The following is a 24,486-nucleotide window of genomic DNA, read 5'->3' on the forward strand; positions in this document are numbered from 1 at the left end:
AAGACTAAAGCCTCGAGTAACATCATCAGGTCCAGTAGGTGCTTGCAAGGTCGAGCTGCTCATCTACAACGGCTCCCCCTTCAAAGGCCACCGGGTCTGTTAAGTGGGATCTCACGGCAACCCGGATGTTGATGTTAAGATCCAAGCCACCGGAAATTTGAGTTATAGCTTTCAGCCTGAGGTCAAGCGCAGCCATAAACTGCGAATAACTTCTGATATCCCAACGATAAGAGCGCCGTTGCTGTGGGTTGATGCCAGGTAATCTGACGAGACGGCGATGCTTAGCAATGGCGAAGGAAATATTAACGACAAACTTGCCTGCTTGTTTGAAGCGAGTGCTTCCAAGGCGAAAGCACCAGGAAAGGGTTTAAATTCAGAGGTAGGTTTGCGAGCTTGCCGAGTCTGCGGACAAACTGCTCGAGGACAACATATTCGACCAAGAGGTTGCCATTTTCCTCCGGACAAGTCAGTAGTAATCCTATTGGGATGGCTTTTTCGAACTACCACTCATACTTTAACTACATATAGATACCACCTGAATTCATAATTTGCCAGGGGCTCAAAAGAATCGTGTTTGGGGGCTGCGACCTTGTTTCAGTGAAGCGCTTGCACTGTCGTCAAGACCACGTTTCGGATAAGGAAACCACGGTTTTGAAGAAGACCACTGTTTCTGATCAAAGACCACGATTTGGTGCGATGGAGAACTCAGGAGCGTGGTATCCCACAATATTTAGAGCATCATGTTTCCAGTCCTTTTCTCTTCGTCTTGCTTGTTCTCCAGAAGCAACATTCAGTCTTGATTCTTAAATTAGAAAATTATCAGTTGTTCTTGGTTCTTTTCCTCCCACCTACCAAATTATACAAGATAAAGATGTTGGATTTCACGGCTCGGTCCGAGGAAACCGAATCTACCGGTCTCACGAACCCGATCAACTCGATAAAATACGAAACCCACACGCCAAAGCTGGAATCAGATCAGCTTCCTGGGCCCCAGCCGGAACATCTTGACTCCATATTCAGCCTGAACATTCGACGCTTTGACAATTTACATACTGGACATGTCATCAACTATGCTTTCATCACCAACAGCAAGATCAGGAACACTGTAATGAACAATGTTGTCTACATCAACATTACAATGAGGGATCCTCGAATTATAAATACTATGATCGCCAGCTATGTGCATACAAGTAGAATTTCTGCTTTCACGATGCTTGATAACGCTGATATTGACGACGGTATTGTCTTCAACTCTATCATCGTCAACTCTGTTATCGACGATTCCGAAATTTCCGACTCGACTCTGAGCAATGTCAAGCTCATGAATCCCGTCTTTTGCTCATTTCAATTTCCAGAGCTACCATTCTGAGTTCAGAAAAACTCGACAACCGCCATGTAGATTGAGTATGAGATATCGAGTTTGATTTAGTCCTTTAATTGAGTTGCAAAGCTGTTTTTGTTAATTGTGTTTAAATCGCAGAAAACTAGTTCCTTTCAATAACACTTGCTGTGCATAGGGAAACAGTCCCTCATAGTCCCTTGAAGGCATTTATCCTCTTCCTGGGTCAAGACATAGGCTTAGAGTAAAATAAAGAGGGCAAAGGTCTACATCGCGATAGGGGGAGAACTTCATATGTGGTTGCCACTCAGGGTCCAAAACTTTGATAAATTTGCACCTCAACTCCTTATACTCGTCTATATGCCTGCCATTGACAAAGGAAAGATTGACCAGCATCAAAGTCCTACTCTTATCGAAAACCAAGAAAGCCGCATTCCCGGGCAGAAGTTGAATAACCACTTTATCGAGTAGGCGCGTAGTCTGAAGCGAGGCTACAGTTTGCGCATGAGATAGGCGATGATAAGGGCTGGAGAACGTGATATCTCGAAATTGCACTGAATAAGTATCGTGTTTGAAGGTGTATCGCGTGGTTTTTCATTCACTTGCTTTTTGTCATCAGTTGGCAGGGAGGTCAATAAAGCCAGAGCCAGAGACGCCATCTGGTCGATGAAGTCGCAGATCTTGCTCATGTACACCAGGAGATCCTAGGTTGACGAGTCGATACACTGAACCCACTTGTGACGATCCTCCGCAACGCCAGACCCGATGTGTCTTGCGGCTTTGTAGTGTCCGTTATTCAACATTCGAGCGAGTGAGACGATAGAGTCGAAGTAGATTCGATGCGAAATTCCCAAGAATCAAACCAATCGGTCTCACTCGGGCTTTATATACCCTCCACCACTTTTTGAACTCTTCGGTCTCGGCATAAGGCATCTTCGTGTTACTCATGGTAAGAGGTGATTCTCTGTTGAGACTTGGATAGGTTATGATGCGAATGAGCGTTGGAATGGTTTTAGGGACTTTGGGATGGGATTCCCTGTTCGTTGGGCTTGAAATCCCACGTGCAGTGCGCACAAAGAAAACCAAACTCGATTTACCATGTCCTGGACTGAGTACGGATAGAATAGGATATACGTGAGATATGGTAAATGTGTATAGAAGCTTATATGTACAGAATGTACTAGTCTCCCACTGCCACTAGCGCAAAATCAAGATTTTGACCCTACATCTCTCCTTGAATCGATAGAGTATAGAGACAATATGTGACGAGTCCTTTTAGTCAACGCGAATTCGTACGGCGAAACAAAGCTTAAGGTAAATTTTGAAAAAATAGTTTTCTAACTAGAGTATTTAGTAAAATGAAAGCGTCCATAAGCCTTCAAACTCCAGATAGCGCCTCGCTCAAATGGTATCATATCATATCAGATCGTATAAACATCTCTTACTTGCTCGGGATGTCCAAGACAAACCGCCGGTCGACTTCCATCTCCTTGTCATCTTCCTCGCCTTCAAACTTAAGACGATATACGTCCTTCCTAGAGCCCATCACCTCGGCCCGGTAAAATGTTGTGGTATCAGGGTATCTCGCCAGAACCTGCTTGCCTGCCGGGTAGGGGGTGAGATGAGCACTCATCTGGGGGATTGGAATGAGAGAGACGGCAGTCGTCTTATAGACAGCACCTTGTTCGCCATTCTCATTCGGCTCCGGGTCTTGGACATCATATCTGAAGGTGATATCAGTATCGGTCTTTGGTAAGTGAAGTCAAATTGAACATGAGGTCCGGCATACCGCTTCTTTTGCCCATCGCCAGTGATGTTCTTGATTATACATTGAATACCTTCGCCCTCGACACCCTGCTTATTTTTATTGTGCTTAAACACAACCTGAGCCCCGACAACCAGCAGACCATTACGTTCCGCAACGGTGCCCTTCGTCCCCTCCGACCCTTCCTCGATTTTGACCGCAATACCATCATTCCGCCCCTCGCGAGCTGGCGTACTTGAGACACTCGCACTGCGCGGAACAGTGCCCTTAGACCGAGCAGACTTGTCAGCCCCCGAAGCACCAGGGGAATCGGTAGCGGAGCCCTCGACGTCATTCCGCTTCTTGCGGGACTTATTGAAAGAAGAGGACCGGTTGGGTGGAATTTCGGCCTCGGATGCTTTGCGCAAAGCAGTGAGTAATTCTAGATTTTTGATTACATCGCACGGTTCATCTTGCATGATTGAGCGTTCATCTTCACTGAGCTTTTGGCTTTGGCGCAGCCAGCTATCGAGCTGGTCGTGTTCTGTCATGGTGGGTCCTGCTTAGAAGCGCAATATTAGTATGTGCGACAAAGAGAGAAAATAGGTTCATTAGACCTGAGGGGGCGGATATTGGAGCTCGACGCGGTATAGAGGCGGGGGGGGGGATCAAACGCGGGGGTAAGTAGGTATGTACTCACTATTGCCGTCGTTGGTGATCTTGTCCACCAAAGCTTTGATCTGCAAGGACAAGGTTGTTTGCTGATCAAACTTATCCTTCGATTTGCGGATATCTTGGCAGATCTTTGTCCACAGCTCCAATTCCTCGTTGTTGCCGAACCCATTGTCTCTGGGCCGAGGGCGGTTGCGAGACATGGTCAATGTATGATATCTGAGTGTATGACGGAGGATTGGGAAAGAGGTAGCTAAGATGAGCTAAAAGAAGAATGGCGACCCCCCGGTAACCTGAGGTATGTGAAGTTGAAGTTGGAGATGCGGTGATAAGCCGGGCGGTCGGGGTCACGCTAGGCCACTTTAGGAAAGTGATACAAGAGCTACAAGTTTGACAAGTTTGATAAGGTGACTCGGAGTATATGAAGTATGTAAAATCTAAGATATTGAAAGGCAAGTAGACTAGTCTGAAGAGGATATTTGTTGTCGAGGCTGCCTTAATGCGGTGTGGTTAGCTCAGGCACTCCGTAACGAATGCGGAAGTCCGGATTAGCAATTGAATATAGTAGAAGTGTTCCTTTCCTGTAGAAATCCACGCTACATGTTCTGCCTGAAATCTCTTTAGTTGACTGCTGTCATAGAAAGACCTGAGCGTTGCATCTCTCACCGGGGCCTTGGCAGGGAAATAATCACTTGCCCCTCCGCTTCCCCCAACTTTTCCCCAAACATTCAAGATGCAAGTGCCACTTCTTCGTCTGCAATGCGGTAAGCCCTAACCTTCCCCAGATTGAGTCTAGAACTAACGTCACTAGGTGTCAACAGCTACGACTGGGGTAAGTATCAACGCGCGACAATGTATGCCCCGCACTGAACCTCGTCATAGGCAAGGTCGGCCAAGAGTCGACTGCCGCCAAGTATGCGGCCACCACAGCTGCCCCGGATTTCGCGATCGAGGCTGAGAAGCCTTACGCTGAAGTGAGCTCTTCGTACGAATCAACGGAATTATTGGACTGACGATATACCAGCTCTGGATGGGCACCCACCCTTCGCTTCCCTCCAAAGATGTCGAGACCCAGCGTACCCTCCTTGATCTGGTCCAGGACAACCAGGCCCTTTTGTCGACACAAATCAACGAGAGATTCGGAGGAAGACTCCCGTTCCTGTTCAAGGTGCTTTCCATCCGCAAAGCCTTGAGTATCCAGGCCCACCCCAACAAAAAGTTGGCCGAGCAGCTGCATGCCAGAGACTCGAAGAATTACCCTGGTAAGTGTGGACTGAAGATGGATAGGGGATATTGAGCTCATGAATGATCACCAGATGACAACCACAAGCCCGAGATGACCATTGCCATTACACCGTTCGAGGGCGTGTGCGGCTTCCGCCCTTTGGCCGAGATTACCCATTTCCTTCAGGCCGTGAAGCCTCTGCGCAATCTTGTTGGCGACAAAGCTGCAAGCGCATTTGAGCAGACTGTCAAGGGCAATGAGGATTCCGAAGATTCCACAGTCATCCAAACTAACAAGGAGGCCCTCCGCTCCCTGTTCACATGCCTGATGGAGTCGTCGCCCGAGAACATCGAGTCAGCCACCAGCGATCTCCTGTCAATCGCAGAGAGCAGCCCTGACAGCTTTGCCATCCTGCCCGGTGAGGAGGAGACAAACCCCTCGAACCCCAGCGAGATTGCTGCGCTCGTGACGCGACTGAACGGCCAATTCCCTAACGATATCGGTTTGTTCGTGTTCTTCTTCCTCAACTTCGTCAAGCTACAGCCAGGCGAGGCCATGTTCCTTAAAGCCGATGACATTCATGCATACATCTCCGGTGATATTATTGAGTGTATGGCTTCCTCCGACAACGTCGTTCGCGCTGGATTTACCCCTAAGTTCAAGGATGTGGACACCCTCACCCAGATGTTGACCTACTCCTACGCCCCCATCGAAGAGCAGAAGCTCCAGGCAACGGACTATCCTTACGCCGTCCTGAACGCCACTGCATACTCGAGCGCCTCCTCGGCCATGCTCTACGATCCTCCCATTGACGAGTTCAGCGTTGTCAAGACGGATCTGAACCGCAAGGGTGCCAAGGTCACTTTCGACCCGATCGACGGTCCCAGCATTATCATTTGCACACGTGGCCAGGGTAAGATCACTGTCGGAAACAAGACCGAGGAAGTCAAGGAGGGCTACGTGTTCTTTGTTGGTGCCACCGCCGAGTGCATTATTGAGGACACTGCTAGTGGAGAGGACGAAGATGATGTCTTCACCACTTACAAGGCGTTCTGCGAGTTGCCCGGTGAGGAAAATGCGCCCGATGATCAATAGCTTGTTTCTAATTCGCGTCAAGATGAAATCTCCCGTTCTGGGATCGGCGCAAACCTATGAAGTGTCTCATCAATGACCCTCGAGGCATAATGAATACGAATTTCGTACAGTTGATCCATGGCCCTAGACCCGTAAACTTGGCGATATTACATAGTCAATTTCAGCATGAATTTAATAGGTGTAAAGCATCTGAGTCCGAACTATATCGTTGTCCTCCCAAAAAGAAGCTGCGCCAACCCAATTCTGTGGCCCTCGGCACATCATCTGCACGGCCAATCACTCGACTCCGCATCTCCACACGAGCTGAAGAGGGGACCCCAGCTCTGTCTTTCTTTCTTTCTTTCTTTCTTTCTTTCTTCTTTCCATAGCTCTTTATTCCACCGTCAGTCACAATGTCCAGTATTCCCCAGCTCGGCTTTTGGGAAAAGGCAGATCTGCCTTTTGCCCACCTGTCAATCTTCGCCAGTGTTCTATACCACGCGATTACCGGTGTTTTCCGGGGTAAAGCCAGCCCTAAACGCTACGACCACCACATCATGGCAGCCATGATCCGCAAGCTGGTAGACCGTACATCCGATCGCCAGAAGCAGTATGCTTTTTTTTTTTTTTTTTTTTTGAAGCGAGATACCCAAAATCAAAAAAGACAAATCTAACCTCGGTCCACAGGTACCTTAACGCGCCAACTGCAGACACCTATACAGCAGTCATGAAGAAGCGCGGTCTCCAATCAGAGACAATCGCCCTTCCCCACGGGGCCCAAGGCCACTGGATAGGCAACAAGAACGCAAAGAACGTGATTGTCTACTACCACGGTGCGTCAAATCCCCGAACGCCTTCGGGTGTAACGTGCAACAGACGACATCCCAACTTACCCTGTACAACCATCCCCCAAACCCAACTCCAACTAACACCGCCCTATAGGCGGCGGCTTTGCCATGCCAGCCGTACCAGCACACTTCGAATTTTGGCTTGAAATGTTACGCGCACTCAATGAAAACGGCCACGACCTAGCAGTCTTCTTCCTAAACTACACACTAACCGGTCAAGGCGAATATCCCACCCAACTCCGGCAAGCAATCGAAGCTTTACGCTACATCCTGGAGAGCACAAAGCACTCCCCCTCAAACGTAATCGTAGGCGGTGATTCAGCCGGCGGGAATCTAGCAACCGCAACCCTCCTCCACCTCAGCCACCCGCATCCGGAAATCGACCCAGTGGAAGTATCGGCGCCGTTGGCGGGTGTATTTGCGTACGCGCCTTGGGTTAATTTTAGTACTGACTGGCCATCCTTTGAAGAGAATAAGTGGCGGGATATTCTCACATCTGATGTGCTTACTACTTGGTCCACGGCGTATCGGGGGGATAGACCTGTTGATCAGTGGAATGAGCCGTTTACTGCTCCTGTTGAGGTTTGGAGGGGGGCTAAGACTGAGAAGATTTTGATTCTGGTTGGTGGGACTGAGATTTTGTTGTCTCCTATTGAGGCTTTTGCGAGGAATATCAAGGTATGTTTCACTGTTGATTTGGGAAAAGGGGGGAGGGGGGTGTGAATCAGATATTTTTGGCTGACTTTTTTGGTATTATAGTCTGTCTTCCCTGAGACTGTTTATTATGTTGGTGTTGATGAGACGCATGATGCGCCGTTCTACTTGTCTACTAAGGAAGATACGCAGAGTGGATTGGAGCTGAGACAGTGGCTGGCTGCTCGTCTGTGATTTTATTTACTGCTTTTTATATTGATTTGACAATTTCAGGTTCTACGCTGCACATAGGCTATGCCATATACGACAGATCAGATATACCAGGTATAGTGTCAATAGTTGCAAGATTGAGTGGTCGTGTCTTTTCATAATCTAGGACAAACTCCCCGGACTTGGACGAACAAAAACAAAAACATAAATATCAGGCTGAATTAAATTCTATGAGGAAGCCTTGGCAGAGTACTTGGCCGCCGCGGCATCGAACAACTCGCTCTTCTCCTGGATATCAGTGAGAAGGGAATGGGAGGGCTCAATCTGTTGTAGTTGACTGCGAAAAATTAGTAACGAGCTCTTTGTTTCTCCCAACAGGGCACTCACGACTCCAATTCCTCGGAAGGCTTGCCAGCCAAAACATTCAACACAATAGTATTAGCAATCAACTCCACGTCGGTAGGGTACTTCTCCAACGCAGCACTAAGCGCGGCCTCAGCCTCGGGCAACCGACCAAGGTGAATCTCAGCAACAGCCTGCCCAACAATAGACAGAGGCGCCGAAGTGCTGGGCGCAGAAGCGAGTTCCTCGTACACGTAGAAAGCAGACTGGTACTTCTCACCGCCCTAATGAAACCATGTCAGTAACTCACTCCCAGAAATATAGCATAGATAGGAAACCTGGGGAAGCATGAACATACAACTCTCAAACCAACCCACGACTCAGCGACATTGACGAGCAGCGAATCCTGGGCCCAGCGCTTAGCAGCCTGGACCTCCTTGAGGGCGAGATCGGTCCTGTTCTGCTGAAGGTGAATCTGAACAATGAGGGAGACACTGCAAGCAACGAAATAAGTTAGCCCACTTCCATCGGTTCTCAAATATAATTGTAAACTCACGCCTCGAGATTCCCCTGGTGCTTAGCCAACAAAGCAAGCGCCTCTTCGCCGAGACCCTGAGCCTGAAGCACAGTACCAGCAAGGACCTGAACGGTATCATTATCGGGGTAGTTCTCCGCAAGCTCCTGAGCGAGCTGGAGCGCAGCGTCGGTCTTGCCAGCGGACTGCAGAGCAAGGGCCTTGACGGCTGACAGGTCGGGGGTATCCTCTTCGATAGCGGGCTCGGCGAGCGCGGCGTCGGTTTGGCCGAGGGCAATTTGGGCGCGAAGCTTAAGGATTTGGGCTGGTACTTGATTCTCTGGGGAGAGGGCTGTCGAGTCGAATTCGATCACGTTCTGGTATTGGCCTGAGTGGAAGGCGCTGTGGATGTTGAGGAGCTCTATGTTGGGTTAGTTTTGTCGCAGGAAGATAGAGTAGAGGCATTGAAGGGGTGTTTTACGTACCGCCCTCTGCGGAAAAGGGATCCATGGTGATTGTTATGTGTTAGAATTGAGTGGTGATGTTGCCAGTGTTCACGGTGTCTTTTATGGTGTAGGTAATTCTGCCGAGATAACACGGGGGCAGGTGGGCCGACCGCCTTGGAAGTATAGATCTACATCTACGATTTCGTTTGCATCTTCATCTACATTATGGACTTGGTTGATGTGAAAATTGTTCAATTGATGGAGACAAAGGAAGATGACTGCAATTCACACATTATAGCTTCAAGGAATATATCAATACATGAAAAAAATACAGACAAAAATTTCAGCATAGAACAGAATGTGGTATATGTGTGGAGGCCTCATCAAAACATCCAGAGCAAAACGCGAGGAGAAACCAGAGTAACTCAGCAATGTCTTTTGAACAAAGGTATGAGAAATAACTTATCCCTATTTATCCAACTCCTTGTCGCGGGATTTCTTCTTCCGCAGCACACGGCAGGCTTTGCGAGCCGTCTCCGAAACAAATTGTACGATGAGCACAATGCTGAATTCGGGCTCGGGGGACTCAATCCAGGAGACAGTCGGAGATGATTTGTGCATGGATGGAAGCATGCTGTTGTTGACTTCCCAGTCGGAGTCAGCCACCACGGGAACTAGACGCGGGTCGATCAAATCCTCGTCTATCAACTCTGTGAAACTGCTCGTGCGGGGATGAGCCAATTGGTTGTGCAGTTGGTATAGGGATGATTCGCTGAGGTTGGATCGTGGAAACGGTGGAATAGCCTCCAGTTGGATTGGACTGAGGTCCTCGTTAACCAAGGTCTCGTCCCTGCTGTTGCAGCTGCTCTTCTCCATATCCTCTTCTATGGAGTCGTAGTCAGGGGTGCTATCGATCCATTGGGCTATGTTTGTTCGTTGCTTGGTGGTGAGAGGGTCCCAGACTAGGGCCGGTGCCGATGATGTGGTTGAGTACACCGACGATGGGGGAGAGAGGTTGTGAGAGTAGGCGACATCGTAGACTTGTGGTGTCCTGTGATATTCTTATTATGTGATCAAGTAATCAAGATGGAGACAGGTTACATTGAGTCGATGTTCACCGTGCTGGAAGTGAACCGGGTGGGCTGGGTGTCTCGGGTCTGAGACTGCATGGACTTCATGCTTGTTCTATATAGCCTTTTATGCTGTATGTCGTAACGCCAACGGGGTAAGGGATGTGGATGATGTGGTATGCTCTTGAAATTGAATGGGTATGTACCCTTGATGTTGGGTAGGTATGGTATACCCTTGATGTGGAATGAGTATATGGTATACTCTATGGAATGAGTCAAGGTATAAAGTATATTGGAAGTGGATGACCAATGAGGTATGATGTAAGAGTGACAGAAGACCGAGAGTTAGAGGGAGGAGTGATTGAGAAAGACGGAAAAGAAAAGAAAGAGAGAAAGCTGAGATCCATCTATATCGAGAACGAGTGACTAACTAACTAAGCCCTTACAAAGAGACCTTATGGGGTCCATAGATGTGAGGTAGAAGTTTCCTGTAAATAGATGAGTCGACGAGGAGATCATGGCTGAGAAGACAGACGTGAGGAAGGAACACCACGAGGCACTATAAAGAGCCATACATAGTCCCCAATAAGGTTAGACCCTTACTGAAGAAGTCGATCCACCTCCCCGGGCCATGGTTGGAGCCAAATGATCAGCAGGATGAGCCATGGGATAACTCTGATTCATCGGCCACAGTATACATCATAGTGACCGAGAAGGGTGAGAGCGAGGCGAGCGAGGATCGGAGTGGTACGGTGAGGGGAAGTCTGTGGGGAAATAAGACCGAAAATGAGCTGAAAAGTAGTCTGAAATGAGCGTCAATTGGATTTTGAGTAAGGCTGATAGTAGCAATATCAGTGTCATCATTGGAACCTTATTTCTAAGAAAGCATGTTTTGGCCTCAAAAATGTGACTAGAATGAGACTTGCATGCTGATATCGCCCATAACAGCTTCGAACAACGATATAGATACAGATATATAGTTCTACCAATACGAAATAGCACACAACTTATGCCTGTAGCTTCCTTTGGTCAAAGCTGATGTATATATACCAGTTGAGATGGCCTCCTAGTCCTTCTTCGACTGTCCTGGACCAATACCTACTTTCAGTTAGATAAGCTGAAAACAACAGGAAAGCTACAAGGAGTCTATGCCAATAGCTAAATTAGTAGACTGTAAAATGCCAAGCAGGCTCTATAGACGAAGGTTCTTCAATCGTTCACCACGGCATCATTCAATATCAAGACCCACACCTAGCCGTGGATGCATATAGGTCATCTACTTCAGAACACATTGTACCAGCTACAGAGACTGCCCTTCTGTGCTTCTACAACAAATACTGCCGTTGAGCTTTGAAGATATACCTGCTGCCGAAATGAGTCTATCAAACATACGTCCTGAGCCTTTGGTTTCTGCCTCAAAATATTTCGGATAATATGGAAGAGCTATTCTGTTATACTGACATCTTTTTACTGCGTTTCTGTAGCTTTGATACGTGATCTTTATACACTAGCTAAGAGGTCGTGCCAATGAGTCATACCTTTGGGGAGTGCATGCATATCTATTGACTGGGTAGGCACTCAAGCTAGCTTTTTCAGGGGATAAGAAAAAGTAGTGATTACATACACGTAGAGCTAGAATTTAAACAACCTTCCCCGAGAACTTCATTACCGCTCGAGTATGTACAACAGTGGCCATAAGTCTTCCCCCCCTTAATTATATGATCTAAATGGCTCACCCGGGGCATGGGCCAAAAGGAGGAGAACAAGAGAGGTTGAGCTAGTGCATATAGAAGAAACGATAGTCTATATCATGGAGAAGATCAAGCAAACCTAATGTCACTCAATGTGGTTCTTCAAAATACTTTTTCTATAATTGCGTAAGCAGCTACCATGGCATCTGGAAATCAAACTATTCCAGTAAAAGAGACAAAGCACCTATCCCTGCCATCTAAACCGACCTTCGCGCAAAGTCTTCACCACACCGAGAGGCATAAACTCGCGCTTTGCTGCAGCAAGACTACCATAAGTGCGAATCATCTCATCGTGATACAACTGTGCAACCCAGCGCCAGTAAGGAGTCATGGAATACCAGTCATTGGAAATGGGCGACTTCGATTCCAGGGTTCCCTGATGAGCTTCAAATCCAGCAGTCAGATCCACGCCGTCCTCCTCTGGAACACGGTACAGAGCAATGTACGCAATCCAAAGGCCCGCGCTGTGGGTTTCCGGGTATTTGTTGTATTCTTCGAGAGACATGAACGGCAAGGGCTTCGCGCCTGTACCAATCAGAGCCGGGGCGTTGCTATCCGGTCCGTCTTCCTCAAACTTGGTCTTGAGGGATTGGTAGGTCTTTTCGTCACGGAGAGCTGCCTTGTGTAGGATTTTGCGCGGGGTCTCCGTGATGTCCTCGCGCATGGCAAGCAGCTTGATGAATGGGTTGAGAAGTCCCAGACCACCGAGCTCGGGGGGTAATAGAAGAAGCCATCGGGGAGACTCTTGACACTGAATAGGTCCCCAATCATCTTACGGAGGTAATCGGTGACGCCACTCATCTCACCCGGCGCGCCAGTTTCACCTATACCCTTGTTGAAAAGTGTGTGCTCAATGCGACTGAGAGTAGAAATGGCCATGTCGATGTGGTCTCGACCAAAGCAGACAGCTGGCTTTGCAAAGTTATTTGCGAAGAAGCGGCCGAAGTAAGCGTTCCAAGCTTGAACCCAGGCAAATACGCTCTTGCAAGAGGTCAGCTGGCGCGAGAGCTCTTCAGTGTGCTCGTCAACTTGAGTCTGGTCAATTGTGAATTTGCCCTTCTCTCCGTCGAGAACTAAGAAGCCCCAGCGAATGTCGCCCTCGGGGAGGATTGACTTCGGGTTCTCTTTTTTGTCGGTGAGGTTGGGGGGCTTTCCCATTGTCACTGTTCCGGTCTTTTCCATGTTGAATTTCAGACCCATCACATCGGAGAATTGGGACATCGCTTCCCATGCCTTGATGCAGGTCTTCTCTGCTCCCCAGAACCAGAAGTCATCATGGAGTCTGTAGAGATAAGATCCGTTTGTGCTTTGGTTGACTGCGTAATCCATACAGAAGAGGACTGCTTCTCCAAAGCAATCAGCAAGTGTGTGGCTTATGGGTAGTCCGCGTTGGCGGGTTTGGATAGCAGCATTATCTCCATCTTGGAAGAATTTGAGTGGAGCCTGCAGGAAAACCTTGAAGAAGTTGAGCCACTTCTCTGGAACTCCAAAGTATTCGAGCACCGTGAGTAAAGTGGTATGAGGCATGGAAGGACCGAACCATTCAAAGTCAGACCGCACTACGGTGAATTCTCCACGCTGATGTTTGTTGAGAATAGACTCTGTGACTAAGAGATGAAGAAGAGAGTGCTTTTTGTCCAAAGCGTTCTTAGGCCTATTTTCCTCCTGTGCGCCTTCATTATCCTCGTCATACTCATGAGCGCCTTCGTCAACTGAAGTAGGCAGTTGACTCATGAAATACTCAGCCTCGTAAGTCTTCTTCCGGGTTTCGTTGACTCTATTCAGAGTTTTGTTGGCGTCTGAGCCCAAGAAATATCTGCGTCGCTCCTTGTGCTCTTCTGGGATGTCTTCACGAAGAGGCTTCCAGGCGTGAGAGTGCAAGAATGTTTGAAACACCCGTCGAAACTCCACAGACCAAGTGGTTCCAAGATACTGCAGAAGGAGGGCATCAAGGAGATCTTCATCCATGAATACTCGGTACTTTCCGCTCAACTGACGACGCATCTCGATGGGGATTCCGTTTCCATCCCAGGCCCAGCTGTCAAGCGAGGCAATTCGCATGTTCAGCACGTCTGCAACTTCCTGAGCGACCTCTTTGTTCCGCATGAACTCCTTTAGAACTGACGATTTCTCATTACTGAGGAGATCAGTCTTCAGAAGAGCCTTGGACACCCATTTGAGGGTGGGTACATCGACCCATTTTCCTCTTGATGTCAAGTTGATCGCAAAAGAATTGATGCTGGCTTTGAGATCCTTGATAGCCTCACGAGAAAGCTCGGATTGCTTAAAAAGGTTGTCGAGATAGTCCTTGATGGCCTTGTCGCTGACGTGTGTAGCAGGAGTGAAGACGAGGGCTTCCCATTTAGCGCGTTGCTCGTGCATCTCAGCCCGTCCGACCTGCTCAAAGTTGGAATCGGATTTGGTGGGCTTGGTATGGTCGGCGGGGTCCAGCTCCGATAGCCACTCAGTAACAAGCTTGCTGAAGAAGGCACCATGTTCATATTTGGCCTCCAGGAAAGATAATTCCCTTTCAAGCTGGTTGACCCAGTCCTGGAGTGATGACTGAGAGATCGAACTGTCGTACGGACCCTGAAGAAGGAAACGGCGAATGTTGGAGTGGTCAGATATGCTTTCAGATTCGCGGCGTAGAGTGTGGTAAGGAGTGCGTTCATCGCCCGAGTCTGAATCGGCGTCCAGGTCGCTGTCATTTTTGTCGAGTGACTCTCTAGGGAGACCTTTCAGGCGTGCGAGTCCGTCCAGTAAGGCATGAGCACGAGAGCGCAGGTCTGTGGCAGCATTGGCAGCGGCGAGGATCTTCTCCTTGTGTTGGTCAAAGATCGCGCGCTGCTTGGAGAGTTCATTGATCTTTGTGGCAGTGATAGCCTTGAGGGTTTGAGGGAGGGCACCGTTGGAAGCCATGGTGCTGGAACTGAAATTTTGAATTAAGGATTGATAATGGAGTTATGTTAAGTCAGAAGTTTGATGAAGTGAAGATTTGAATTGGAGTCGAGTTGAAGTTGGGAGTTGCTGTGATGGGCGATGAGAATTGAGAAGTTGAAAAGGTGAGAGGGTGGGGAGCTCCTTTAAATACAGCAACTGCGATGTAGCAATCGCAAGTCTAGCATGACTCAAGGAACAACTTCGGGATCCAAATCGGGTATAACGTCCACAGTGGCGGGCACTCGATCCAGCTACAATTTTTATATCAGCGTCATAAATGTGTACTTTGAACAACATTGAGGTGTTTTGTCCGGTCCATCTACTATCATCATATGTCATAGATATCTTTAATTGCATGTAGTCAATCTGAGGCACTTTTTGGGTGAAAATGAGGTCAAGAGCGAGAGACCAAAGTAGGGCAAAAGCAACAAATAAAATGATAGAATTGCTTCGAGATATTTGTGTAGAGATTATCCAATACCTCACCAGTGACACTGTAGACACAAATTTGTGCCCTGTTGTACCTCCTGTTCATCGGTGTGCTTTAAGCTCAAAGACTGAATACCTGAACTTAACATCTTAAGCATTAACGACTCACAGGATACCATTCAATTCATTTGCTGCGATGACATGCACTAGCTACGCAAAACACAACGTCAAACAAGAGTACATCTTCAGGCCACTCGCACGCAGAAATACATATAAATCGCAAATGTTCATCTCACGACATATTTATATCCACCTTGAACACATCCAGCATCCATGCAATCCTTTCTTTCTCAGCCTCGCCGGCGAAAATAGCCTCTGTAGCCTTGTAACAGATCCGCAAGAGATCTTCGCGGCTCAAGTCAAAATGCAGCGCGGCGAGAAGGTACTCATTGGAGACAGGACTACAGAAAAATCCCACATCATCGGTCTGCAGAAAACAAGTCAGAAAAAGGACCAACTCCAACACCGAATTCACCAAGAACGGACCGACTTACACACAACGCGATCGGGCAATCTTCATGTCGCCAATACCCAAAATGGTGATCCAAATACCCGCCACTAATCATCTTCGCATGAACATTGCATGAAATGCACAACTCAAGCCCGAGTTTCCGCCGAGAAATCTCCCTCTTGAACTCATCAGGCACATGAATAACATGCCCGAGTCGATCAGGCATAAATTCAAGCAGCGTGGCCAACTCAACAGGCGAGGCCGAAGCGACTGTCTCGGCAAAGTGCACCGTGATGCCCAAGCCGCTGGATTTCGCCCGCGCAAAAGCATCCCTGTAAATGCTGACGTCGCCTTTCGTTGGATTGCCGCAGATGTCTACGCCGACAACCCCGCGCGGCTTGTTTGCGATTGCCATATCGACGATCTCGTCTGCTTGTGCTGCGTTCATGCTGCCGCGGTCGATCGCTAGGATTAGTGACACGGTCATTCGGTTGCATTTTGTTTTGAATTTTTCGATTGTTGTTAGCACCGTGTTGATGTATTCGTCGCGGGTTATACCCGGCGATGCGCGTGGGATAGTGCGCAGCTCCAGGTACACGACTCCATCATCTAGGAAATCCTGGAGTACCGAGTTGGTGGCGTATACTAGGCCCTTTAGGTCATTGCAGATTTGGTAGGTCAATTTGGAGAAAGTTGAGAAGAAGCTGGGCGGGGTCAGCATTGCAGAAAGACTCATTTCCGGGGACATAACTCACGTCTTCAGGTCATAATCTACCTTGCCTGGAGGCATAAGAACCAGCGGGTCTTCGACATCGAAATCAGGATTCTCTGCCTTCTTCTGTTGCCATAGCTCGTGCAGACACTGACGACTGATACTGCCGCTAAGATGAGCGTGAAGCTGGACTGTGTTAGCAGAGAAACTAGCTATACAACAATGGACCATACCTCGATCTTTGGCAGTGCTTTGACAAAAGATACGTCAACCGGCTTTGAAGTGTCCATGGCTGTCATGGCTGTCAGCAGTGAAGTGTAGATACCTCGGCAGTCAAAATCTCCAAAGATGGGGGCGTGAGTCACCCCCAACATTGCGACATCTACACTTCACATCTCACCTCATCTTTCTTCGATCTGTCATATTTTGCCTATTTGTACTCTGTACTTTTCCACATCTTACCCTATGTTATACTCTAGTATACAACTTGGCAGTAATAGGTAACTCAACCCGAGCTATAACCATAGCACGTTATATTTACATACACGAGTCAACCAGTGGGATCCGAGTAACTCGAAGTGTCCGTTTCTCCTTTCACACAGGACAATGCCTGGCAAATTCAAAGAGGAGACCGTAGGCTCCAGTTGGAGGGAGAATCTTCAACAACTAGATACAGTGGGTAGTGCCGGTACGTCTCTCACGACCAGGGAACTGGATAAACTAATACATGTGCATCGGCCATAATCTGCATTCTGCTAGCGCTCCAGTTTGGTGAAGCCCAATACCCCTGGTTCAACTGGGATTTGATATTGCTTTTTGTTCTGTTCAGCCTCATGGATTCTTGCATGGCTTGGTATTCAATACTGGAAACAGGATAGGGCAACAGACCCACTGCACATGCTCGAGCAGCGCTCATTTTCCGCGGCGGCGTAGTTTAACTTACTCTTGACTCCTTCTTTCAACGTTCATTTATTATCTCTCCATCTGGTTCCAGGATATCAAAGGCGTGTCGGCAGTTGGATCAGATATCACAAACATTCAATTCATTCTTGGGCCGGTGCTAGTGTCCGTTGTTTCCGGTGTTGGCGTTACTGTGACCGGATACTGTATGTTTGAGTCCTCTCGCGTCTATCCCAAGGACACATGATAACGACAACCCAAAAACCCAGACGCCCCATTCCTGATCCCAAGCTCCGTGGTTTCAGTCATTGAAACAGGGTTGGTGATGAATTTCAAGCCCACGACGGGGCATGACCATTGGATCAGATACCAACTATGGTAAGTTACAACCGCTTTGATGCTGAGTGTTTCTGATACAGAACAACTATGTATTCTGACCTTGTTCCAAAAAGGTCGGCATCGGCATCGGTCTGGGACTCCAACAACCTCTCTCATCGTGGCGCAAACCGTCCTCCCTCTGACCGAGATTCCCATTGGAACCGCCGTGGTGTACTTCTTATAGACCTTTGGTAGCACCATAATCGTCTCCGTTGGACAGAATGTCTTTGCCAATCAGCTGAAAGTCGATCTCACCCGTGATGTTCCAGACCTTGACCCAGATGTTTTGATCGGCTCGGGTGCGACTAGCATCCAACAATTAGTCTTCGCAAAGGATCTTCCGGCTGTTAAAAATGCCTACAGCCACTCGCTGACCATGGCTTTCTTGGTCGCAAGCATTATGGCTTCGCTGATGCTGCTGGGCTCAGTGGCGGTCCAATCGAAGAATATCAAGAAGAGACCACTTGAGCCCAAGGGAGATCTACAGCCCTCTGCTACGAGTTCAGGAGATACGAAGAAGGAGGTGGTCTAAGATGTTGAGACAATCAGCTCTAGTCTTGGTTTGGGCCCTGATTGTGGTCAGTTTCTGCCCTTCAGAAATGACCTACTCGCATTGAAGCTAAGAGTTTTGCTGCATATTCAAGAGGAGTGATAGCTCTCTAGATCTTCTTTTCTAGTACCTTTGCTAGTCATAGCATTGTCACTTACTTTCTTCCACCGGTTGAATCTGCATAGGGGAAAGGTACCCACGATTATGCAGCATCTTTTTTTCATGGTCAATTTGCGTTTTCTTCCTTTGTGCCTCTATATATGGTAGCTTTTGACGTTTGAGACTTGACTAAATCTACTCTAGCTGGTCAGAATAGATATCTACAAGCTTCATCAGTGCATCTTACAATATATCTTTACGTTCCGAATGGCGCCGTAGTGATTTCGCTGTGAAGAGAAACAATGGAAGCCTCGGGGTTGCCGAAAACATGAATAAATTTCGGAATCCACAACGCCAGCATGGGTAGGATCTCTAGTTCAACGTATTCTTCAGTGCTGCCAGACTTTGAAGATGAAGGGAATCACGGATGGTCTAAACGGACGGATCTACGTTTGGCTATCGTAGCCTTTGATTTGCATCTGAACAGGAAAAACCTCGCAACATGTAGTGGAAAATGGAATTTACATTTTAGAAAATGCAGAAAATACAGGCTGGGACAGTCTCTAACTCAGATTAAACTAATATGCCTTTCATCTATATACACGTAGAAATCAGCTAGTAAGAAAGACCTATTCAACTGACACTATTTTCCTTACCGAGGCACGGATTATGCTTGCGCGGCTGGTGTGGACATTCGACATGAAGATAGCCGAAGCCCAAAAGTCGTAGCAAATTGATTGAACCAGAAGACGTGGTTTGTCTATGAGCCAAGATCATTGCAGGCCAAGTTAGTCAGAACGCCGAATCTGGATGGTGAACAGGTCACATGAGAACGTCAAAAAATCGCAATGTGTGTGAACATCTATACAGACCTCTCAATCGAAAGGCTTATAGTTCTGTCCTGATTTGCGGTACATCTATCTATCTATCGATGCGCCCAACTTTGATCGGGTAAACTGTGCTTTCAATACCCCCTTGGGCAGTATTAATCCGAGCGACATGTACAAAACACGTTCAATTTACATATACGAGTCAACCGGCGGGATCCGAGCCACTCAAAGTGTCCGTTTCGCATAAATTGCATATACGGGATTAGGGCGCATTGATGAAAAGTGGACCGAAGAGATTTTACATGGCCTAATCTTGATTGCTTTTGATTACACACAAATGTCTTCTTAGGTTGATTATCACATATTTCATTTCATCCTTTCATGTATCTATTTTATTTCATGTCAATATTCAACTACAGTATATCTTCAAGCTGAACATATGCCTAAACAATGCATGTTATATGTAGCGATCGGCGAACCTGTGGGTAGAGGCTGAATGCATGCAATGCATACATAACCCACCAGGAATGAAATCCCAGAAAGATCCCAGTCAATACAATACATGTATCACGTCAAGATCCACCACAGCCTGATACGCCTACATGTACACGGGTTCAACGGGCGAAACCCCGCCAAGCTAGCTTTGTTGGCCTCTGCTAGGGGTCTCTTTGTTTGAGGTTGAGATTAACATTATTTGCCACTGACCCTGAGAAATGGATCCTGGAGCCTGGAGCCTGAGAACGGAGAAAGCCCTGAATCGCAAACTGAATCACTAAATGCCGAAGTGGGCGTCTCGGAAAATTCTGGAAGCCACGTTGTCCAGTGGGGTTAAGCCGCGATATTTTTAGACCCGATCTGCGACAAGACGTGGAGTCGTGTTTTGGCCCCAGAATACAGCTGATTCCTAAGCTGTCTGCTTCAGATAAAACACGGCATAAAGGATGAGGCAGGCGACGCGGACGAAACGCGTGGACACTATAGTATAGTGCAGCCCGGGTATGGCGGGCACTGAGGCTGCGACGCCGGAGATTAGTTTCTCTTACCCTGTCTCTATGTCTGCCCCTCTTGCCCCGCTGAGGTTGAGAATGGAATGGTGGCGGGCTGAGACCACACTAAGAAGGATGTCTCTCATATCAGCCCCAGTCAAGCTCAGCCACAACAGAGATCTAACCGGTCATGAGACAAACTCCAAGTGGAACTGGTAACTTAACTAGTGTGGACTTTTCGTCCCTCAAACACCCGCTTTGCCGTTCAATATACAGTCCCATATTCAAATTCAAGACTCAACACCTTGGGACGTGCGCATGGACATCAGTCACAACCCAAGGCTGGTCGAATGACAGCACATAGCACGACGAGCATATACAATCCGGAACCGGCAGCAGAACAGACATTACCGCCATACCATGTAAACAACATAGTGATAGTAAGACAAATGGCATCATGCCAGCACCGGGATATCTCTGAAACAAAACGTCATTCACACAGGGGCCAGGACGAGTTGCAACGCAGTTACACAGTAACGTGCGAGTCAAGACTGCCCTATGGTGTCAAGGTCGCACCAGCATCTCACCTCGGATATGGGAAAGGTGAGTCACATGGCAACCTACTAAGCTAATCCCGAAAAGGGCAGCTTTCTTTCAAGCTGCAGGCGGAATTGAAATGCGGCGGCTGAGGGGATCACCATCCCGCCACAAGCCGTTATTGGAGGGGTTGATTGAGTGACGGTGACGGTGAGAGGTATGTCGCGTAAACAAGGACCAACCCCATTGCTAGCAGAGCCGGGGGGTCGCATTGAGAGGCCCAAGGATGGCGGGATGACCCTAGCGCATGTCTTTGAGACAGTAAGTTGGCCCTACTTTGGCGGTCGAGAGACGTTTTAGTCGGGCTGAGCCTTGCATAATTAGCATCGAAGACGCATCGAAGGATTGGAAGGAGCTGAAGCGTGTCAGGCCTCCCTTTGTGATATTCGATAGCTTCAATTATGCGTTGTGATAATGGGACGTGCATCAAAGGGGGAGATTTCCTTGAGGCGCAACGGTTCCATCCCCCTGGGTATATGTGAAGTGACCCAAAGCGCTGGAAATCGGAGAAAGGGAGATTACAGGGGAATGGAGAAGATTTTGTCCTCCTGAAGATCCCTTAAGAATGAGTATAAACTTCTCCATGCTCTCCATACTTCCCCCCTGAATGTGGTAAGACCGTAGTGTATAGGGCCATACGGTATTGGTAATACAGTCGTCGTCATGATGTCACCAGTTCCGCTTACATCCCAGCCACTCAGAGATATTGCAGGTTATTTTACTTACATTACAGACTCTGTAGATACATTTCTGAAAATCATGTAACCCGGAGAATTCAAGGAGATCCCGTCTGAGTCCACTCTTGACACTACTGACACTAGAAAAAGCGGGGAGTCGTCATCTAGGGATCTTAGCAAGGAGCGGCTGCGAGACTAGTATTACATGCGGGAGAGCAGGGGTGCTTTGTAACAAAGAAAGTCGAAAGATCCATTCATTATTCTATTCTCTTACAATTCTCTTACAGTAAACTGCTCCATGTAAGCCACTCACTCAGGACGTATCATTACAACGTCAAGTGGGTCGATGTTAACTCCACCAAAGCCAATGGAAGACCCCAAGAATCTTCGAATCATCTGCCGTGGCTTCCGAACATCCCTGACAGTCACCGCCAGGATAAGGAATAGGATTGGATAAGTCATTACTGGGCACTCTTGGACCTAGCTATCACGTTGTGAAAAATAATACACGCGAAGCGCTCGGGATTCAATGTTCATTACACCCCTCTTATCCCGCGATCATCGTTGGATCCCAGTGGAGATCACTAGAGCCAGTAGCGGTGTATCGACATGAGGAGTGGCTGTTCGGCCGATCCTCAGCCACCGCTTGTGTGACGTGAGATGGGACAAACACGGTCATTCCTGGTGATTCTGCAGCATTACTGTATACATCTTATCAAATATCACATCCGACTCTAACCAACCCGCCACAACCGCCATATCAGAGCGCACGGATACACTGAAGTCAGCAGTGTGGAGGAAAAAGAAAAAAAAAAAGAAGGGAAACCAAGGTGAGGACTATTACCGCTTCGGGAAAGTCGGTCCACTCATCAGAATACAAGGGGAACCATAGGAACTACGTGTTCAACGGGTAACGTGTGAGGTCTGAACAAGATCCTTGTGCGGCTATGAGCTATCTCTTCCATTCCTTCTCGGGTGACGTGCAGGTGCAGGAATGGTGTAAATGGTGTATGAGGGGTCCGGCTGTAGCGGGTGAGCAGGCAGAAATCAAGGAAATGGGAGAAGCACGGCATCGCCAACTCATAAACGGCTGCGGGGGTGGCATGTCAACCCCGCAGATGTTGCAGATGCGGCTGGTAGAGTAGATGTTGCTGGACAATAACTTACTAGATACTTTACTCCATGAGTTACTAGAGAAACTAGAGGTTAAAGCGGGCCTAGGGCAGAGAGGATCACGTTGAACTCATTTTTCAGGTGTTCGCGCAAATGGGGTCCACCGTTTCGCCGTTTCACAGCCACACCGGTTCAGGGATTCAGCCCTAGTACAATCTCATAAAAATATGGAGTTATGGAGTACACCGCAATATAGAGATAAGGGGGGAAAGTAAAAAGTAAACAATAAGAGATCAAAACGCAGGCTTCCCCTCGGTCTGTCAGACCATTTCCATGTAATACGGGTTGGCAGTGATCTCCAGTAATTATTCGTAGGGCTCCTGTCCAACGCACCTGAAACATAGATCATCCCCGATAACATTCCCCAGGAATCCTAGAGGCCCAATAAGACCTGACGGGTGCCATCTGGCGGTCATTCCACATCACTGTGATAGGCAGTGTAGCACTGTAGGCATAGGACTGGCATAATGCTGGCATAGTACACGCAGCAGTATTTAATAAGTGAACATTCCCCGATCTTTGTTACCCCTGATCAATCCTTGTGTCTACAGAGTACGGAGAATATTTGAAAAAGTGTAGGGCAAAGCAAACCACGTGTAATACAATACACATACACATTACCGTACGTTACGTCTATCGTAAGTCTCCACTGCAGCTTCATGGCATTTCATTGATTTAATTATTTCCCCCCTTCCCCCTTCATCTTTCGAGGATATTGCTGGTCTTTTTCCTTTCCCTCATAACTACTATCATTCCCTCAATTTTGTTGATTCTTGGCCTGCCCTTGACCTACTTCACCTGCCTGATCAGCTCATTTTCGGCACTAAAACAGAATCCAACATCAGCGACTCAGTCCAGTCGCCGATAGCTCGCCTTTCCTCTTTGGACCGCCTGCAGCCACTGCGTTGGCAACTTGTCGCAGCTTGCGATTTGCATCGCATCCCCCTACCTCTCGCGCCTGGGGAAAAAAAGACCTCCTACCGGGTATTCCCTTCGCCTGCCGCACCGCTAGCTTCGAATCGCATCCAATCGCACGCAGTCTTCGAGACTCTGACAATTCCTGATATTATTTTTCTTGCCGCTGCCTACTGCTGCTCCTCGCTTCTTGGGGCTCTTTCGCTCTGAAAGACCTGCATGCGCATTGCATTCGGCCTTTGACTTGCTCTTCGGCGCACGCCCTCCCCATTCCGACCAGGTCCCGCGCGCCCCAGTCCCTCATTCGGTGATTGCACGATCAATTGGCCTATACCGCAACTCGTCCCCAGTACATAGCAGCTTTCCCCACGCAACCGGCAGATCGACAAACAGAAGAGGGGTTGCACTGGTATCATTGGAAGCAGACAAGTGCGAAGCAGCCGGGCTCCGAAAGAAGAAAGACACTGCTGGTTTCTTGAGGCTAGAGATCATCCACCCCGGTTGATTTCATTTGTGACATTTATTCCCCTTAAGTGGCTACTTTCGGTCTGTGAAGATCCCTCGTGGGAATTGGCCATTGCACAGGGCCAGTGCCCTTTGCAATTGTTATCAGGGACTTTTTTTTCATCCCTCAAACCTTCGTCTGTTTCAGTTTATTTCCGTGAGTTGCTCTCCGGCAGGGCTCTCCACATTGAATCCTAGCGAGGCCAAGATGCAGAGTTCAAGAACACTGCTTTCCTGCTGAGGACGTGGCTAAACGCTTTCGTACTGTGTCAGACTATCTCACTTTCTAGTTTGGCTCGGATCGCATTACATCCTGACAGGCGGCAGCCTTTGCGAACCTTGACAGCAGGCTGGTATCCTACGCTGTTCTCGATTCGCTCATTGCTGAGTCCAGGT

The 24,486-nt window shown here is 48.1% G+C and overlaps 9 protein-coding genes across 9 annotated transcripts; 4 read left to right on the forward strand and 5 right to left on the reverse strand.

The window, feature by feature from the left end:
• Nucleotides 1-871: 871 nt before the first annotated feature.
• On the forward strand, nt 872-1,369 carry N7508_006201 (uncharacterized protein; the record flags this gene model as incomplete). The annotated part of the gene is made up of 1 exon (XM_058464267.1): nt 872-1,369. One exon carries the CDS (start codon nt 872-874, stop codon nt 1,367-1,369), a length of 498 nt encoding a protein of 165 aa, XP_058318120.1.
• A 1,411-nt stretch (nt 1,370-2,780) lies between these two features.
• N7508_006202 (SAGA-associated factor 29 family protein) lies at nt 2,781-3,958 on the reverse strand (the record flags this gene model as incomplete). Its single annotated transcript, XM_058464268.1, has 3 exons — nt 2,781-3,063; nt 3,129-3,642; nt 3,784-3,958. The coding sequence occupies 3 exons, from the start codon at nt 3,956-3,958 to the stop codon at nt 2,781-2,783; spliced, it is 972 nt and encodes a 323-aa protein (XP_058318121.1).
• A 530-nt stretch (nt 3,959-4,488) lies between these two features.
• Nucleotides 4,489-6,075, forward strand: pmi1 (mannose-6-phosphate isomerase pmi1; the record flags this gene model as incomplete). The annotated part of the gene is made up of 5 exons (XM_058464269.1): nt 4,489-4,519; nt 4,567-4,587; nt 4,638-4,729; nt 4,780-5,017; nt 5,072-6,075. The coding sequence occupies 5 exons, from the start codon at nt 4,489-4,491 to the stop codon at nt 6,073-6,075; spliced, it is 1,386 nt and encodes a 461-aa protein (XP_058318122.1).
• Nucleotides 6,076-6,467: 392 nt separating this feature from the next.
• N7508_006204 (putative 6-hexanolactone hydrolase) lies at nt 6,468-7,790 on the forward strand (the record flags this gene model as incomplete). Its single annotated transcript, XM_058464270.1, has 4 exons — nt 6,468-6,664; nt 6,742-6,887; nt 6,997-7,580; nt 7,662-7,790. 4 exons carry the CDS (start codon nt 6,468-6,470, stop codon nt 7,788-7,790), a joined length of 1,056 nt encoding a protein of 351 aa, XP_058318123.1.
• Nucleotides 7,791-7,994: 204 nt separating this feature from the next.
• N7508_006205 (putative Coatomer subunit epsilon) lies at nt 7,995-9,132 on the reverse strand (the record flags this gene model as incomplete). Its single annotated transcript, XM_058464271.1, has 5 exons — nt 7,995-8,103; nt 8,154-8,392; nt 8,467-8,602; nt 8,665-9,043; nt 9,108-9,132. 5 exons carry the CDS (start codon nt 9,130-9,132, stop codon nt 7,995-7,997), a joined length of 888 nt encoding a protein of 295 aa, XP_058318124.1.
• Nucleotides 9,133-9,536: 404 nt separating this feature from the next.
• On the reverse strand, nt 9,537-10,246 carry N7508_006206 (uncharacterized protein; the record flags this gene model as incomplete). The annotated part of the gene is made up of 2 exons (XM_058464272.1): nt 9,537-10,119; nt 10,170-10,246. 2 exons carry the CDS (start codon nt 10,244-10,246, stop codon nt 9,537-9,539), a joined length of 660 nt encoding a protein of 219 aa, XP_058318125.1.
• A 1,827-nt stretch (nt 10,247-12,073) lies between these two features.
• N7508_006207 (uncharacterized protein) lies at nt 12,074-14,808 on the reverse strand (the record flags this gene model as incomplete). The annotated part of the gene is made up of 2 exons (XM_058464273.1): nt 12,074-12,633; nt 12,696-14,808. The coding sequence occupies 2 exons, from the start codon at nt 14,806-14,808 to the stop codon at nt 12,074-12,076; spliced, it is 2,673 nt and encodes an 890-aa protein (XP_058318126.1).
• A 742-nt stretch (nt 14,809-15,550) lies between these two features.
• On the reverse strand, nt 15,551-16,771 carry N7508_006208 (putative adenosine deaminase; the record flags this gene model as incomplete). The annotated part of the gene is made up of 4 exons (XM_058464274.1): nt 15,551-15,745; nt 15,813-16,473; nt 16,525-16,667; nt 16,715-16,771. The coding sequence occupies 4 exons, from the start codon at nt 16,769-16,771 to the stop codon at nt 15,551-15,553; spliced, it is 1,056 nt and encodes a 351-aa protein (XP_058318127.1).
• A 316-nt stretch (nt 16,772-17,087) lies between these two features.
• N7508_006209 (major facilitator superfamily transporter) lies at nt 17,088-18,291 on the forward strand (the record flags this gene model as incomplete). Its single annotated transcript, XM_058464275.1, has 5 exons — nt 17,088-17,169; nt 17,498-17,587; nt 17,651-17,759; nt 17,834-17,930; nt 17,980-18,291. 5 exons carry the CDS (start codon nt 17,088-17,090, stop codon nt 18,289-18,291), a joined length of 690 nt encoding a protein of 229 aa, XP_058318128.1.
• Between the last annotated feature and the right edge of the window lie 6,195 nt (nt 18,292-24,486).

The sequence above is a fragment of the Penicillium antarcticum genome (genome assembly GCF_028974205.1).
Source record: "Penicillium antarcticum strain IBT 31339 chromosome Unknown utg000006l_segment0_segment0, whole genome shotgun sequence".
NCBI classification, from domain to species: Eukaryota; Fungi; Ascomycota; class Eurotiomycetes; order Eurotiales; family Aspergillaceae; genus Penicillium; species Penicillium antarcticum.